Consider the following 16162-nt stretch of genomic DNA (forward strand, 5'->3'; position numbering starts at 1 on the left):
GTGCAGTCGACAGGCCATCTGAGCATCGCATACCCGTTCATCCCATACGGATATACATTCATCTATCAAAATGACTTCAGTAGTCGCTATTGGTGTTGGTGTCGCCGCGGCCGCTTTCTTCGTAAGCACCAACTGCCCTTTCGCTGTTGAGCTGTAAACTAACCACCATATCTCTTCAAGGGGCGAGCCGGTCTAGTAGCACTCCGCAGATACAGAGGAGGCGTGAACGGTGCTGGGCGCGCATTCTACAAAGGCGGATTCGAGCCCAAGATGAACAGACGAGAGGCATCTCTCATCCTATCGCTCTCGTATGTCATTTCTCTAAGAATATCTCCTCCTTCCGTCCATAATCAAAAGTCTTCTTGACTAACTATTGATTGGCAGTGAACGAACCCTAACCAAAGATAAGGTCCGCGCAAACCACCGCAAGCTAATGCTTCTTAACCACCCTGATCGAGGGGGTAGCCCGTACCTTGCCACAAAAATCAATGAAGCGAAAGAATTACTTGAGAAGACCGTCTAGATATTTCCATCATATCTTGAGATAAGATAACTGGATATTGAACCGGATCCTACCCGAACATACTATTAATCAATGTTTCCTATAAGCCCATGGCTCGAGGACAAAACGAAACGGCAGAAGAAGGGAAAAAAGATGAGCCCTATATCAAGCGGAAGTGATATCAACTGCTGGTGTATTTTTATCAAATATTTCCTTTTTCTTTTCTCTCTTAGATTCATGAGGGCTGATGCATAGCGCTGGCGTTTTTGGTGGATAAAGCCTGATTATATTTCTGTTTCTCTATTTGGAAGCATGACTTTGCAATGTGTCAGGAAGACAAAAAAAAGACTCCTCTCTATTTATATACCTAAGTATACTTGTATTCCAGAGGTTGATATATCTCTCCCCTTACCTATCATGATATTCCGGATTTTATATGAAGACAGGGTAATATATTATATAAAATATTCCTTAGAGTACTAGCAGTGTTTTCCGGAATCAATATCTACATATAAAAGTATGTGCACGAAGCACGGTGTTTTTTCTATGCAAAATAAAAGAGTAAATTTTGTACCATATATGGACCCGCATTCATCTCACATCAATCAATATTCAGCCCCAGACCGCGTGAAGAAAAAAATGTAAATAAAACAAAATAAAAGAGCATAGGGATTGAACCATCGAAAGAATATCCAAATATCAAAAGGGGGGTAAAAGGCAAGGTAAGGTGCATTCCTCTCATAGCTTCTTGTTTTCCTCTCCTCCTACCCCTCTTACTGTGCGGTCTTAAATGACTAAATGTCTCTCCCTATTTATCTAATCATGTCCATCCCTCTATGTAATGATGCTTCAAGATCATGCTCGTTTGTTCCGTCGAACACGGCTTCCTGTGGGCGAGGATCTTCATGTCTCCACTGCGCTCCTTTATCCTCTGGGATAGGCACGTTGGTCTGCTGAGGCTGTAGCTGCTGGGCAAGCGCAGCCTGGATGTGAGAAGGTTGGCGCACATGGTCGCGGAAACGCTGTACTTCGTTGAGAATCATACGGCGCATCTCCTGCACGTCGTCGACAACTTCAAAGTGGAAGTCGAATGGGGTAGGGCAGTTGGGCTCGTCACTTGCATCATGCCAGATGTGCAGGTAGCGATGCTCAAGGGCCTCTTCCACGCTGATACGGGACGAAGGGTCGAAGGCGAGCATACGGTCGAGAAGGTCGAGTGCATCTGGGTTGGCGTTGGGGAATAGTCTGGCGAAGGGCTGTTTGTGCATGTGTGGGAGGTTGCGGACGTACTCTTGTGCGCGTGGGGAGCCGATACGGCAGAGTGTCTCTTCACTAGGGGTTCCAAGGTAGTGGAGGATCTGGTTTAGCTGGTCGACGTAGTCACGGCCCTTAAAGAAGGGTCGCCCGCCAAGCAGTTCGGCAAGAATACATCCGACAGACCACACGTCAACTGGCATGATAGTTAGCATAGATATAGATGCTGTCATTCACGGGATTTGACTTACTAGCTTTGGTGTAACTTGGGAAACTCAACATAATTTCCGGAGCACGATACCATCTCGTAGCAACGTACTCGGTCATATATCCGGCGTTCTCATCAGGGTCGATCGAGAAGCCACGGGCCAGCCCAAAATCACATATCTTCAGCTCACAGTCGGCGTTAACTAATAGGTTACCTGGTTTCAAGTCACGATGCAACACGTTTGCAGAGTGGATGTATTTTAGCCCACATAGAATCTGGTAGATGAAAGACTGGAAGTGGGCGTCTGTCAGAGGCTGTCCCGATCGAATGATGGCGGCAAGATCACACTCCATAAGTTCTACCATTTGTCAGCGCTTCATCCAAGTTATGCTATCCCAGGCATACACCTTACCCTCGTAGAGGTACACCTCATTAAAATTATCTGGCCGTGGAATATCCATATCGTAAAGACAGGTGATCTGAAGCTCGTCAGTCTGGTGAATACATGATTGTACTCGACAAAGCTTACGTTACGATGGCCACGGAAGTGCTGTAGTAACTTGATCTCTCTCAGGGCACGTTTGGCCAGAATCCGCTTGCTAAAGACATTTGTAACCTTCTTGATGGCCACACCTTCATTGCTCTGGACGTTTGAGGCAGCACTAAATGGGTTTCGTGAGTCGTGTTAGCCTGTCATTCTTTTCTTGTTCTTTGACGGAGAAGTGGGATGTTCACGACTAGAATGCGGGGCAGCAAGCAGCCTCACGCCATGGGAAGAGGGAGAATATAATGAAGAGTAAGAAGAAGCATACCAGACGATACCATAAGCTCCCTGGCCCAACTCCTTGGTAACGTTATACCGTTCATCGACAATAAAATCCTGGTTGAACACCTTGAAGACCTTGCGTCCTTGGAGATCTGCCATCTTGTACGTAAATTCGCGATCGCATGTATATTCTGTTTCAAACGTCAAACGAGGCTTTGGCGAAGGAGTTCAGGGTCCCAAGAAGAAGGCCAAGGCAAGGCGTCTCCCCAGCGGTCTCTCCTTTGCCTGCGGGTACGAGGACAGTCAGAGAAGAGCAAGACGTCGCAGGGCGTTTAATTGAGTTTTTTTGGGTCGGTTCTTGAAGGTGGGAATAATTAAGGGGGGTAAGAATGGGTTGGGAGACTACGGGAGTCAAATAGTTAGTGGGTCCTTTTTGCTATCCTGTTCGAAATATTGACACAGAGGAAGCCGTATGAATAAGGTGAATATCAGAGAGAAAAGTAGAAGGATAGCTTGAGCTCGATGTTTGTGTTTGTGTGCTGCATCAACCGGTTGGTTTTGGAATAGGGAGGGGAGTTTGTAGTTGGGTGGGGGGGAAAGGGGGAGGGAAGAGACAACGATGAGTTAGACAAACGACAACGAAGTCACAAGGAAGAAGGAGGAGGAGAAGTCTCTGATGTCTCGGCCAACGAGAGGAGGGATGGAGGAGTTACGAAGGTAGTTGGTGGAGGGTCAGTTATTTACCTGTGATATCGTTGAATATAAGGACTACTCTCTGCCCATCTCGTGGCGAAGTCTTCGTCTTCGTCTTCCTAGAGCAGGGAAATAAAACAGGGAAAAAAGGAGCAAGACGTCTGTATCTTCTCCCTCTCTCTCGCTGTGACTTGTGATGAACTTCGTGGGGCAAAGCTGACTCCGGCGGCTACTGGTGGTGATGATCCCTAACAGTTAGTTAAGCAGCTTTTAAATAGTGAACTGCCAACAGCTTCCAACACTTTAATATATAACAACGTGAATGCGGCCTTGTTGCCTGGAGGATGCCTTCAGCTGCGGGTGGACGGAATACCAGATGGTAGATACTTCGAGCTGTACTATGAAAGTTGCCAATAGGGGGTTTCCGTTTGATTGATGTCTTATGCAAGGGTTGGTCTCTGCGCCTCAGAACTCTTCTCTCCTTTTGGCTGTTCTTTTCTGTGTCCTGCCTGGCTGGCCCTTGATTGGCGATGGGCCTTGTCTGGCTTGCTTTCCCTCTTCCCTGTCGACGATCCATCCGCTGTGTCATCCACCGGATATTTTTGAGGCTCTTGCCGGTTCAGACAAACTCTTCGTCCTCTCCTGTTCATTCGAAACTGGAGCCTTGGGCTAGGGCCGACAGAGGCGACGGCCATCTCATGAAACCGATAATATAGTATTATGGAACATTCCCATCTCCGTCCTGGATGGGCTCCAGTCATCCAATATAACAAATAATAAAAAAAATACCCTTGTTAGAGTTGTGCTGTGAGAGCAACAGATCGACGGAGGCCGAGCATCATCAACTGGCCCGGAACTCAGCTCCGAGAGAAACTTACCAAGAGGAAACATCGGATACCCAAAGCTTTAGAATATATATACCAAATAGGTCGAAAGGGTTTATGGATATGTATCAATGGCCAAAGAATGTCAAAAATCAGCCAAAATACCTTGGGAGACAAGAGTTAAACAAAATATGTCATCTAAATTAAATATATTCCAAGGTTCGTTTCGAATCATGCCGGGACAGCCGCACCATCGCCTCTCATGTCACTTCCGGCACTATAAACAGTCTTACCCTGATCGGTATGACATCTAATAATCTGTCCGCGCCCAAACTTGCTTCGTTCGAATGAACTAAGCAATTTCACCGGATGGCCCATTCGTCCGAGCTCTTCCACCACGGACTCGCTGATCCCTTCTTCAAGGTATATAGTCTGGCCATAGCCCTTTTCCTTGCTTCCCGCCTCGATGCAGAATCGCGGAGCGTCCAGCGCAGCCTGGGGAGATAGATCGAACGCTAGGGTGTTGAAGAGAACCTGTACATGGCCCTGTGGCTGCATGAAGCCACCCATGACCCCGTAGACGGTGTGCAGGGAGCTGTCTGAGGGGTTAGTGACCATTGCAGGGATGATGGTATGATATGGCCGTTTCCCGGCCTGCAGGACGTTCGGATGGCCGACTTGGAGCGAGAAGTTGGCGCCACGGTTCTGAAGGGTGAATCCGCAGCCAGCGGGGATGATGCAGGTACCGAAATCCTCGTATACGCTGTTGATGAAGGAGATGCCGTTTCCTTCCTTATCGGTGACGGCGAGGTAGACGGTGTCACTGTGGTTGTGCGCGGGGCTGCCATGGTCCAGGGTGCCGGGTGATGCCTTGCTGGGATCGAAGAGTTTTGCTCGTTCGGCCAGGTAGTCGGGTGAGATGAGCTCCTGGGCTGGCACCTTCTCCACATCTGGATCGGTCACCCACCATGCAGCATCGGCAAAGGCAATGCGGAGACTCTCGATCAGGACGTGCAGGTAAGGCGCAGTGTTGTGTTGGTCGGGGGAGAAACGAGGAATCTTTCCAGATCGGGAAAGTTCCTTGAGTATGCCCAGGGCCATCAAGGCGACGATTCCCTGACCGTTTGGTGGGTGCTCCCATAACTCGACTTCCTTCCCATCCTCCTTCTTCTTGGAAGAGACAAAGTCGCTGGGGTCGAATTTGAGGGAAATAGGGTCTACCTCCTGGCTTCCCATCTCCGCATGATTCTTGAGATCGTCGAGGGTCATAAAGCCACCCAGATCTTCAACAATCTGGACGATAGCCTTAGCTACGTCTCCTTTGTAGAATCCGTCCTTTCCATCCTTTGCCAGAGCCCGAAACGTCTTGGCTAGAGTTGGGTTTTTAAACACCTCCCCCGGAGCAGGGGCCCTCGCACCGCCTTCCGCCTCGCTGTCTACTCTGAGAAGTTCCTTGAAGTTTGGGCTGCCTTTTCGAATCTTATCCTCTGAACCTCTCCACTATATGTATTGTTAATTCGGCAGTTGCAGAGTTACACCAGACAGGATAGGCACATACGAACGAAGATGCCAGCTCGGCCACGGGGAACCCTTCTTCCCCAAGCTCAATAGCTGGCGTGAGTATTTGCTCGAGGGACACCCTCCCGCTTCCAAACTTTTCCACTGTGTCTACCCATCCTGCAGCCGTACCAGGCACAGTAACAGCATGAACGCTCAGTTTTGGCAGTTGTGTTATGGTGTCATCTCCTAACGCTTTACGGACACGATCCAACGATGCACCAGCAGGCATACGTCCAGAGCCGTTCAATGCATGCACTTTCTTAGTTTTGGCATTGTAGAACAGACAGAACATGTCACCTCCGATCCCGGTAGAGTGCGGTTCAGTCACATTCAGTGCAGCAGCTGTTGTACGACTCAGTTAGCCTTGTATTATGCATGTCGTGAATAGATCATGATTTCCCACTTACCAACAGCAACCGCAGCATCCTACACATCATTATGAACCTGTCAGCGAGGCAATTTTTGAGATTTGACAGCCAGACTTTCGACTTACAGCAGCATTACCACCCAGCCTTAGAATTCTCTGACCGGCTTCCGCAGCCAGAGGCTGAGTACATGCCACTATCCCGTTTGTACTATGAACAACACTCCGGCGGCAAGGGAACGCAGTAAACGGCGATGACGCCGAATGGACATCGCTTGCAGCCACAACCATCTCGACTTCAACTTGGGGTCAATTATGAGTAAATCAACAGTATCGACAGACTGATATGAGCTCCGTGATCTTGTTTAAATAGTTCCACCACAAAAGAGATATTCATCAGTTCAAGAAACGATGCCGAGATAATCGCCCGAGAGCGAAAAAGTGCTCCCCTCCGCACCGGCTTTGTCCCCGTCCCTTGCGCCCCCCCTTCAACCTGGCCCGCGGCACGCCAACAGCAAGTCACAAGTCAGGAGTTGAGAGGCGAACAAGTGTCTTCTCTTCTTCCCCACGTCGCCTTTTCGTCTTTTTCTCCCCTCACTTCCGATGCGGAGACTTCGTAGCTACTCACGTGAAAGATATAGGGAACATCCATTAGGAGGGGGCGTAAGCCTACGTGTTGCTAATTAAGAGATAGAAAATAAGTATGTCTGTGTGCAAATGTATCCTCGTAGTCGAATTCCCAGTATAATTTCAAGCACTGGCCTTGGCTGTAGTTAAAATAAAATTTGGGATAGATAGATTAGGGCGGAATAAAGAGAGGCATTAATCTAGCTATACAATTCAACTATACCAACCAGCAGCACGGAGGGCCAGTCTTCTAAGAACAACATAGAACCTTATCATGGCAATTGGTGTTTATCTGTTCTTGTAACGTGGTTAGGTAGGTTTCGACTATCGTCTCCGAGCTTCTGCAATCACATTCATCTCAGGGAATATCCACGTATTCTCATAGATGATCATCGGAGGAAATTTTTGCTCCTTGGATGTAAACCGTACGTCATAGTCCAGGATGAACTTTGAAAAAGCAATCTGGGCTGCCTTTACACCGATGAACCGCCCAGGACAAACTGAGGCCCCATAGCCAAACGAAAGAAATGTCTCGGAGGCGGTTGTTGCCCGTGCAGTGCTCGTTTTCGACGTTGGGTTATAAAACCGATACCCGTCAAAGGTCATTGGGTCAGGATAGACTTCAGGATCAGTATGAATATACCTCATAGGTATTCCAATATATGATCCTTTTGGAATATCCATGTCCATAGACTTAATCTTGAGCGGCGCGTGCAGGAGCCGGGATACACTTACTATAGAGACAGAAGAGTTAGCTACACATCAAGCAGCAAGAGCAGGGCCCCGTAGAAAAGTTCATCTACCTTGAATTGCTACGTTCAAACGTAACGTTTCACGCACAAAACTTTCGAACTTCGGTGTATGTGCTAGGAAATCAGATTCCCATCCACCCGCAGAAGCCAAGGCTCCTGAAATCTCCTCCCTTAGGTCGTCCACATATTCAGGGGCTGCCATGATTCGTGATAGCATGGCAAGTAGAAGCGGCGTAATAGGCCCCCAAACTTCATAGATATGGAACAACATCTTCATGAAGAGGCTACCAATTTGCTTCTCATCATCCACAGACTCTTTCTCGGAAAGAAGGCCATCCTTTAATGCAAACTTCAAAAACACAGTCAACATAGTTAGATCGTCACTAGCCGATTCGCCCGATCGTAGCATTTTTATACGCCGCCGCATTTCGGGAATCAACTTTTCCCTTAACACCAAATCATTGGAGCGAAATGCACGGTTAGTTGGAGAGAATCTCCATACTAAGGGCCAGAGAATTCGTGGGTATCGATCAAATTCCATTAACACACCTTCAATACCTAGAACATGTGAAGTTATTTGCCCCATGAGCTCTTCGTCCCTGGAGAACTTCGGCCCAAGGACCAACGAGGTAGAAAATATCATCAATAGAGGGGATAGTATTTCCTCAATATTGAATTTGGTCCACTCTATCGAAGTGTTAGACATTTATTCGTGCATTGTAGGATTTAAGGAGAAACAATACCCTTGTCGTTTGGATCACCCAGTAGCGAAGGTAGGAATTCTGCTGCATCGTTTGCCATATACTCTTGAATTCTTTCTAAAAAATAGAAGGTTCGCCGTTAATATGTGTTCGAGTAGATGTTTACAGGACTGTGTGAGAGGAATGCTAACCGAAGTGCCTCTTTTGGTTGTATGCCAGAACAGCGCGAAGGTGAGTTTGACAATTTACTTGAGTATGGTATCCCATGGCGGCCATCTGTAGTATATGGGTGGTAAGTAAATTGATGACCAGGCACAGACATTCAGATGACATACGTTCTCGAGATAACTTGTAAAGTTCAAATGATTAGACGGCAAATTGCACCATTCTTTCATTGATGTCGATGGGAGAAGGATTATCCAGTTGTCGAGATCCGCTTTGGTTGCAAACGGTTTTCCCTTCTTGGTGAACTAGGTCAAATATAGTCAGTATAAGACCCGTCAATCCGAATGAAGACGCCATACTGTGTTATATGCATTTCTGAGACCATCATCTAACTCGGAGGTACTCATTTTCTGCCTGAATCTCGCTTTTAGAAGTGTCTGGCTGGATACGCAATGAAGACCTCTGACGGGCCAGGCGCGCAGAAGAAGATCAGCATGATCAATCAACAGTATAAGAAGTGCCAGAACGCCAATAAACAGAGCAGCAGTCTGATAAGGGATGGTGTAATCGATTATATGAGAGACGCTAAAATTCCCTGGGGCGGCCATTGTAGCGCAATTGGAAACCCCTTCAAAGTGAGCGGGAAGAGCCTCACGCAACAGTAGTAGAAATCTGCGGAATGCTTCCTAATAATCGTCGAAGTGAAACCAAACAATAGATAAAAATGGTTGTGCCATATTAATTACTTACTATAGTGACGGGAACTTTGTTGCATATATATAGGTAGTAAACACGACTGATAGTCTTCGTGGTGGGACAGGTGCGCACTCCATACCGCGTAATACTCCGTACATAGAATATAACCTGCACACTTTCCTTTTTCTTTTGGTCCAGGATCTTGTTCCCTCTGTCACCCACCTTTATTTTGACTGAATTATTGGACTTGGGGCCAAAAAAGCAACTACTATGTAAGGTCAGTTTCAGCTCAAGGTCCTTGCCCTTCTCGATACTGTGGTAACGTAGCCCATGTGTCAGTGTGTGAGGTATTAGCCTTGTTGTAGTTACAACTGATAGATCGGCCCGTCTGTGGATAACATGTCTACATAGATTGTAAGGCACGGCGGAATGCTCGTGATAATCCCGAGTCTATTCCATGCGCTCCATGCGCTATCACAGATAAAGAGGGCACACATTATTTTATGTGGGTTCCATCACCTTCGCAAGGCTCGAATATGTATTCCGTAGATAGTTTCCGATCCGTGTCCTGTCAGGTCGTGCTACCAATTTCAAACACCGCCAGTCTGGTTGGGAAGTGACAAGTAGATTCTTGCCTCATCTGGTGGAGAACTTTTAACGTATCACAGGCATGATGACTAATGAAAACCGAGCTGAGACCTCTCCCTTTTGACCAATTATCTGTAGGAAGAATGGTAAATACTACGTAACCACCCCATTTGCCGCTAAAACAACTTGTTCATTGGACGGAGCTTAAAATAAAACATCACCAGAAAACAAGTGATTACTATAGCAACATCGTTACTATTACTAGGTAATACAGTGCTTGTTTGACCTCCTGAGTAAAATATCAGCTTCTTATGTCTGTGCTTACTTTAATCGTAAAGCTGAATTTACATAGTACACCCTGTTATCACAAATATTTCGTGGGTGCATGCATAGTACATATACGGAATACGTCTGTCATGCATGCTATGGCTTTTCTTCTCCAATCTAAATCCAGGATGAGAATCCCTTCAGAAACGGAAGGAAGAGGTTTTGTTGCTCCGGTACGAAGTAGTGACCTACTATGTATGCTTTCTTGGAGCTCTCAGCAATAGATCTTTCCCCTCGTTAGTTATGTCCAGGATATTTGGAGCCTACATTTAATACTCCGTACAGAGTACTTCCTTACCCAACCTTCATGCCCAACATACGTGTCAGCTTCTCTGTACTGAATGGAGCCGTATGGCTAAGCGGTTGATATATGGTTGTCCTGAGTTAATGTATAGGTATATTCTGTGTGTAATCTGTCTTTTGAAGGGTTACAAATGTTTTGTTTGATCATATATAAGTGGCACCGTGTAACACCATCCAGCTTTGGATAAATTTTATCGTCATATTTCAAATATGAGAATATTTTATGTATACATAGTATAGGGGTGCACTTCGTAGTTGTGCCATGGGCCTGGTTAAAAGGTTATAAACGGCATGTTCCGCTCAGGGAAAAGTTTCGCACTTACCTCCCAGTCTAGCCTAGCGGTCACCAAGGAACTTCACTGATGATCCTCAACTTTGATTATATGGAGATTTGTTTCCACTGATACGGTCCAGCAAGCAGGCCCTGCTCTGGTGGATGGGCTTCCCATAACCCTGGCAAACGACACAGCGGTGGCTTCGCTTTAAAGAGAAGGGAAAATTGGGTCTACGCAAGCGACAATTTCTTCTGCCTGATGGTGCGGCGTTAAATCTTGCATCCTGTGCCGGGTGCACTCTGGCTCGAATTTGAAGCTGGCCGCTGGTGCTTCATTGTTTGGATGCCTAGGTCACCCCAATAGTCTGGATATCCTCAAAATTACCGCAAATCTTAACTGTACTATGTATCGTGTTAATGATGCCTAGCGACATATTTGTGATCTCAAGACATTCAGCTGCCTCGTGTCAGAGGCCCCTTTTCTCTAGCAACAATATTACAGAGTGGCTGGTTCATCCCTCCACACGATATTCTCGCCCAATCAGTTAAATCAATGATATAACCCTTTTTGTCCCCATCCTGTGCTTAATAGATCCCTCATCTCCGCTTGTGGGAAAAAGCTAGGTTGCTCTTGGTTCATCTATGTACATGGTACGCAGGAATGGCCTACAAGCTGTGAACCCGGTAATGGAAAGTCTGGTCTCTCCAAATAGACCGTACACGGAGCCAGGACAGGATGCTGCATCTTAGAAGCTCACATTTGGAACATTTCTGGCGGCTTAGAGCTGCATAATGTGAGAAAACCGATGATCAACGATGATAGTATCTCGATTACCCCCTTTGAATCGTCTTGGTGCGCAATGTTATGGTATGCTCCGAATTTATATTTAGATCATGTATCACCTTTCATTAGTTAGGTCCAATACTTTACCCAAAATGTTATCAGTTTCCTGATTCTCAGGGTTTTGGATGAATTCTGTCACGGGCTGGCATTGGAGCGGACATGACTCCGAATTAATGATGATTCAAGGTACCAAGACTAGATGCATACCAGATTACATCAGGACTGCGCTTTGTGTATCCTGCGGCAATGCGCTGCTGTCATTCCTGAAGTTGACTTGTCCATACTCACGCTTCAACCATGTTCTGATGAAGCGGTAGATGTAATATTATAACAAGTTATGTGATGCTTCCTTATTATGAGGTCACGATTCCAAATTGTGAAGCAAAGATACCATTTATATACTATACCGTAGATGATCTGAAGGGAAAGTGATAAAGAAAGAAAATGGAAGGTGAAATAGGATAGAAGCCTATTCTCCTTATGTATCCCTTCGAGGCAAATACCATTTTTATTGTATGTTCAGGAGATACCGATATGTTCCTTACACAGAGAGTGAATCGCATTGGCAAGTCCTACCCGGGAGTCTTTAGAGAACTGTTATTGCCATGAGGTAGGTGTTGGAATATTATAACAACACTGGAAACACGGAGAGTATGTGGATTCTATACCGTATTATCCACCAACTCATGAACGCGAATCATTAACGTGCGTGCCGCAAAGGAGGATTATTGATGCAGCAATTGTTTCGAAGCCTACAAACTCCTCCATGACCTGTTATCTATCCTGCTCCGTGATAGCTCATCCAAATCTAAATCTTTGCATGTAGGAAGTAAGTAGAAGAAGGCAAACTACCCCAGGAAGCCTGCCAAGGTAAAGCCCTTATCACTTTTTCGGAGCTAATAGCTAGATGCGTATAGTGTGTATCAAGCCTACTCTACATTATATGCTTCCAGGTACCTATTAACTCAGCCACGGCTACCTGGCAATTAGAAGCGCATCAAAGGTCCTTCTACCCAGACAACTAACTACATTTGTCGATACAACACTCGCTCATAAACAGGAAGTAGTTAAGCTTCAACCTTTTGACTGCCCGACCGAAGGAAGGAGGTTGGATTAGGAAGAATTGGAGGGTTGGTTGGGACCTCAAGGTTTAGATGAGCCGGAGCGGAATAACTTAATATCAATTTAGGTAAGCAGATTTACTTTTTCGCGGAGCCCCAATAACCTTCCAAGGTTGAACATCAACCACGTGATTATATCTTCGTCTTGGTTGAGGACGATGAAACAACAACGGGAAATAAATGCCACCCTCGAACCCGAACCGGCTTGGGCTGCCCCGTCTTCTTCTTGCTTGCGAGTTGGAAAGCAGCCTGGCAGCATGTTTTTCCAGTGACTGTTTCCCTTGTTCTTTTTATTTTCTCCTACTTATCATTTTTCGCTTTAGATTTTTGTTCGTTTCTGTCCACTGTTAACCTCGTCTATCATCTATTGGGACTACGGGATAAAGCCCTTTGCGCGCCTGGTCTGCTCCCGTGAGAGGGAGTGACCGCATGGCACCATCATGGTGGTGTTTATAGACCATTCACTGGATGACGTTTCTTTTTGTGAACCAGCGAGTGGCTTCCGCCCAGGGAATGCCCCGCCGTCGTCGCTCGCGAAGGACAGCCGTTTTGTGCTCGCCGCCCCCCAGCCTCAACTGGGAGCTGGAAACCCTACCAGGAATAATATAGCCGATGGAAATGGATCGGAGAAAGATGGGGATTCTTCAAGCCTAAATGGCATTATATCGATGGCATTACGCTGCTACCCGTACGCAAAAACATCACACCTTTTGTTGTTGTTTTTGAAATATATATCTCCATATATTTCTTCTGTGCATTGCTATAGCATTAGGCAATTTTTGTCCGAAGTTATTGACCATAATGATTTGTTTTTTTTTCAATATTCTTCTTCACAGGATAGTAATTATGCTCACCCGATCTGTAGACCTAAACACTCTACATTCGTTGTCGATGACATGTCGCCAAGTCCATTCTTCCCTCCTTACTTTTCGAAAGCAACTTGTCAAGGAAACTTTACGCTGCAGGAACGAGGTTATCGACAGTATAATAAGCAACTCTTCCTCGCAGCTGTCTAATAATAACTGGGGCGGACTTCTCCCAAACCGAAATGGCAGTCTTAATTGGGGCAAAGTCGGATGTTGCGCTAGAGATTTGGTTGATAAATGTCAACGATGCGATGAATATGTTTGTAGGGTATGACTTTCCATTTATTACTCTAAAATGTCTTTATTAACTCTCAGTTTAGAATTGTACAATCAAACCTCCTTCATTGGCCAACTTGAAAAGTCGTTTACGACGAATTTGCCCAGCCTGTATCGATGCGCCCCTAATTGACCATGGAAATGGATTTAACGCCAATGGATCAACGTCAGGCCTGCACCTATGCAATTGTGATACCAACTCCTGGTACTGTCGACCATGTGGTCAACATTTAAGATGTGAGGACGTTACCTACCAACGTGTCTGGTCATGGCGCAATAGATATAATGAATTTCTTGGCGGCGGTGGCCATTGGGTTGGCTTTGGTGACTGTGGCCAAGGTGTCCAATGTGGCCTCGAACAGAGATGCCTTGCTGCTGAATACATTGAGGTAGAGGTGGACTGTGAAGCTGGAGACTGGGCGGCAGAATTTTCCCATTCTGATAATTCGAGTAACTCCGCCATCGACAATTTTCGCCACCCGAACTCGCTCTCGCATTCGGAGGGTCGGGATGACGAGGAACCAGGCTACCTTAGACAGGAAATTGAGGGAATCGGAGGCATCGTAAAGCAAAAAGTTAAGAAGAGGGTCCGTGTTGGAGCTAGTGTTGAGGAATGTGACGATGACCGCGAAACAACAACATATTTGAAACAAGAAACCTCTGGGGCCGTGCGAAGTCTGTGCGGATGGTGTTTAGGGATTGTTTTAAGTAACGCAGAAAGGGACCTTAACTGATCATTATCACGGGCAAAGGTATATACGGTCTCTACACCCAGCGGTTTATATGAGCTAGCCTTACTATACTAATACACATATATAGTCACATCGGGGTACGATGTGACTCCTGGCTTCCAGCCTTGTGACTTCTGTAGGCTATGCTGAATCCTTACCAACTGTAGACGCCATTTCCTCTACCTTGCCTTATCCCTTAACTCATTATTTTTTCGCATTTAACTCTTTAGAATCGTTGTTCATGATGGCTAGGATTAGACTGGACTTATCTCCCCCCCCCCCCCTACCCCCCACACTTCAACGATAGGATCTCTCTAAAGTCGTGGATCTGCTGATTGTATGATCTTATCAAAAAAGCTGCTGAGTTTAAAGTTTTTATGAAACCAGACCGTCAACGCTTTGATACTTATGACGCCAAAGCAGAGCTTACACGAACGACATGTCCTTTTGATTAACGCAATATCTGATACTTAGTTATCACTATTTCTAGGTATGGAGGCTCATATCTTAGTTAATATCTTATTTGCTTTCTACCATTTTTTATCAAAACAAGCTTGTTGGTACGTAGCTATGAGAAGAGCCTTGAGCGTATGTAATGGTAGACTAGGTAGGTAGAAATCAAAGCTCACTAGGGCTGATATTACTAGTTTGATGCACAATTATCCAATATATTGAACATGACAAATATATATAGGTCGAGTCCGCATGCAACTAGAATCGAGCCCTGAATATTTTTTTTTTTTTTTTTTTTTTTCGTTCTGTATATTACTGATAGGTTCATAACTCGTTCCGAATACTCGAATACCACTATCCATCACGATTAAGACTCGTCAGCAGAAGTGTAAGTTGAAGAGTGCCATACCGATAATTATCTAAGGAGATCTAACGGCGGCTTGGGCTCTACCACGCACGCTGACTATCACTCATGGTTAAGGTGAAATAAGATTATCCTCGGTTATTCATTGGTTAATCGAAGCATTTACCTGGTTCATTGAGGTTTTCTAAGCCGTATACATAGTACAGCAGAGAATACATAGTAGTTACAAGATCTACCAGGTATAGCGCAATAATAGAAAACACAGCCTTTTCTACCCCTGCAGCTCAGTGATGTGAAACAAGAGGCTGATTATGTAGTTGTATGCTCCATGGAAGGGAGCAGAGTTTTCACAGCAAGGCGGGAGATAATAGAAGGTCAATTTTCATGGAGGATTTCACTGTATTTAACGGGGGTGATACTAATACGGTCAACCATGTTACTAGCCGACATCGCCTTCGGTATGGTTTAATAGCTAAGAGGGGAGAGGAAGCCAGAGAGCCGCTTTTAAACTGGTAAATGTCAACACTGGAGGATGTAGACTGCTCCGGGGAAGTCGTTAAGTCCAGCAGCCATGAGGAGTAATCTGGCCACCTAGGGCTTCACAAAAACGTGTTGTTGAAGGAATGAGACAGGGTGGTAGCCTACGTAGAAGGGATGAGTGCTCTAACCAGGTTGTATAACTAAATCGCCAGCTTTGGCTCCTGATTCGCTGTTGTCTTCTAATGAATAAAAGAAGACAGGCAGGAGAATGGCAGAAGGAGGAAGAGGGAGGCCAGAGGGTCCTAAATTAAATGACAAGTAACAATCCATACATTTCCTTGAGAAAGATGACAGGGAGAGAGGCCATTGGAGGAGGGGAGCAAAACCAACAGTTAAGACTCCGCATCTCGCGGCTGTGATTGG

The 16162-nt window shown here is 45.8% G+C and overlaps 5 protein-coding genes across 5 annotated transcripts; 2 read left to right on the forward strand and 3 right to left on the reverse strand.

Moving 5' to 3' along the window:
- Positions 1-70: 70 nt before the first annotated feature.
- MCYG_01017 (mitochondrial import inner membrane translocase subunit tim14) lies at positions 71-523 on the forward strand (the record flags this gene model as incomplete). Its single annotated transcript, XM_002850867.1, has 3 exons — positions 71-121; positions 181-308; positions 385-523. The coding sequence occupies 3 exons, from the start codon at positions 71-73 to the stop codon at positions 521-523; spliced, it is 318 nt and encodes a 105-aa protein (XP_002850913.1).
- Positions 524-1314: 791 nt separating this feature from the next.
- On the reverse strand, positions 1315-2889 carry MCYG_01018 (mitogen-activated protein kinase spm1; the record flags this gene model as incomplete). The annotated part of the gene is made up of 5 exons (XM_002850868.1): positions 1315-1952; positions 2008-2322; positions 2377-2443; positions 2494-2626; positions 2777-2889. The coding sequence occupies 5 exons, from the start codon at positions 2887-2889 to the stop codon at positions 1315-1317; spliced, it is 1266 nt and encodes a 421-aa protein (XP_002850914.1).
- Positions 2890-4478: 1589 nt separating this feature from the next.
- On the reverse strand, positions 4479-6462 carry MCYG_01019 (gamma-glutamyltranspeptidase; the record flags this gene model as incomplete). The annotated part of the gene is made up of 3 exons (XM_002850869.1): positions 4479-5747; positions 5806-6149; positions 6252-6462. 3 exons carry the CDS (start codon positions 6460-6462, stop codon positions 4479-4481), a joined length of 1824 nt encoding a protein of 607 aa, XP_002850915.1.
- A 660-nt stretch (positions 6463-7122) lies between these two features.
- Positions 7123-9024, reverse strand: MCYG_01020 (conserved hypothetical protein; the record flags this gene model as incomplete). Its single annotated transcript, XM_002850870.1, has 5 exons — positions 7123-7532; positions 7602-8051; positions 8100-8237; positions 8443-8527; positions 8776-9024. The coding sequence occupies 5 exons, from the start codon at positions 9022-9024 to the stop codon at positions 7123-7125; spliced, it is 1332 nt and encodes a 443-aa protein (XP_002850916.1).
- Positions 9025-13009: 3985 nt separating this feature from the next.
- On the forward strand, positions 13010-14592 carry MCYG_01021 (conserved hypothetical protein; the record flags this gene model as incomplete). The annotated part of the gene is made up of 4 exons (XM_002850871.1): positions 13010-13257; positions 13535-13703; positions 13756-14386; positions 14531-14592. The coding sequence occupies 4 exons, from the start codon at positions 13010-13012 to the stop codon at positions 14590-14592; spliced, it is 1110 nt and encodes a 369-aa protein (XP_002850917.1).
- Between the last annotated feature and the right edge of the window lie 1570 nt (positions 14593-16162).

Source organism: Microsporum canis, genomic scaffold (assembly GCF_000151145.1).
Source record: "Microsporum canis CBS 113480 supercont1.1 genomic scaffold, whole genome shotgun sequence".
NCBI classification, from domain to species: domain Eukaryota; kingdom Fungi; phylum Ascomycota; class Eurotiomycetes; order Onygenales; family Arthrodermataceae; genus Microsporum; species Microsporum canis.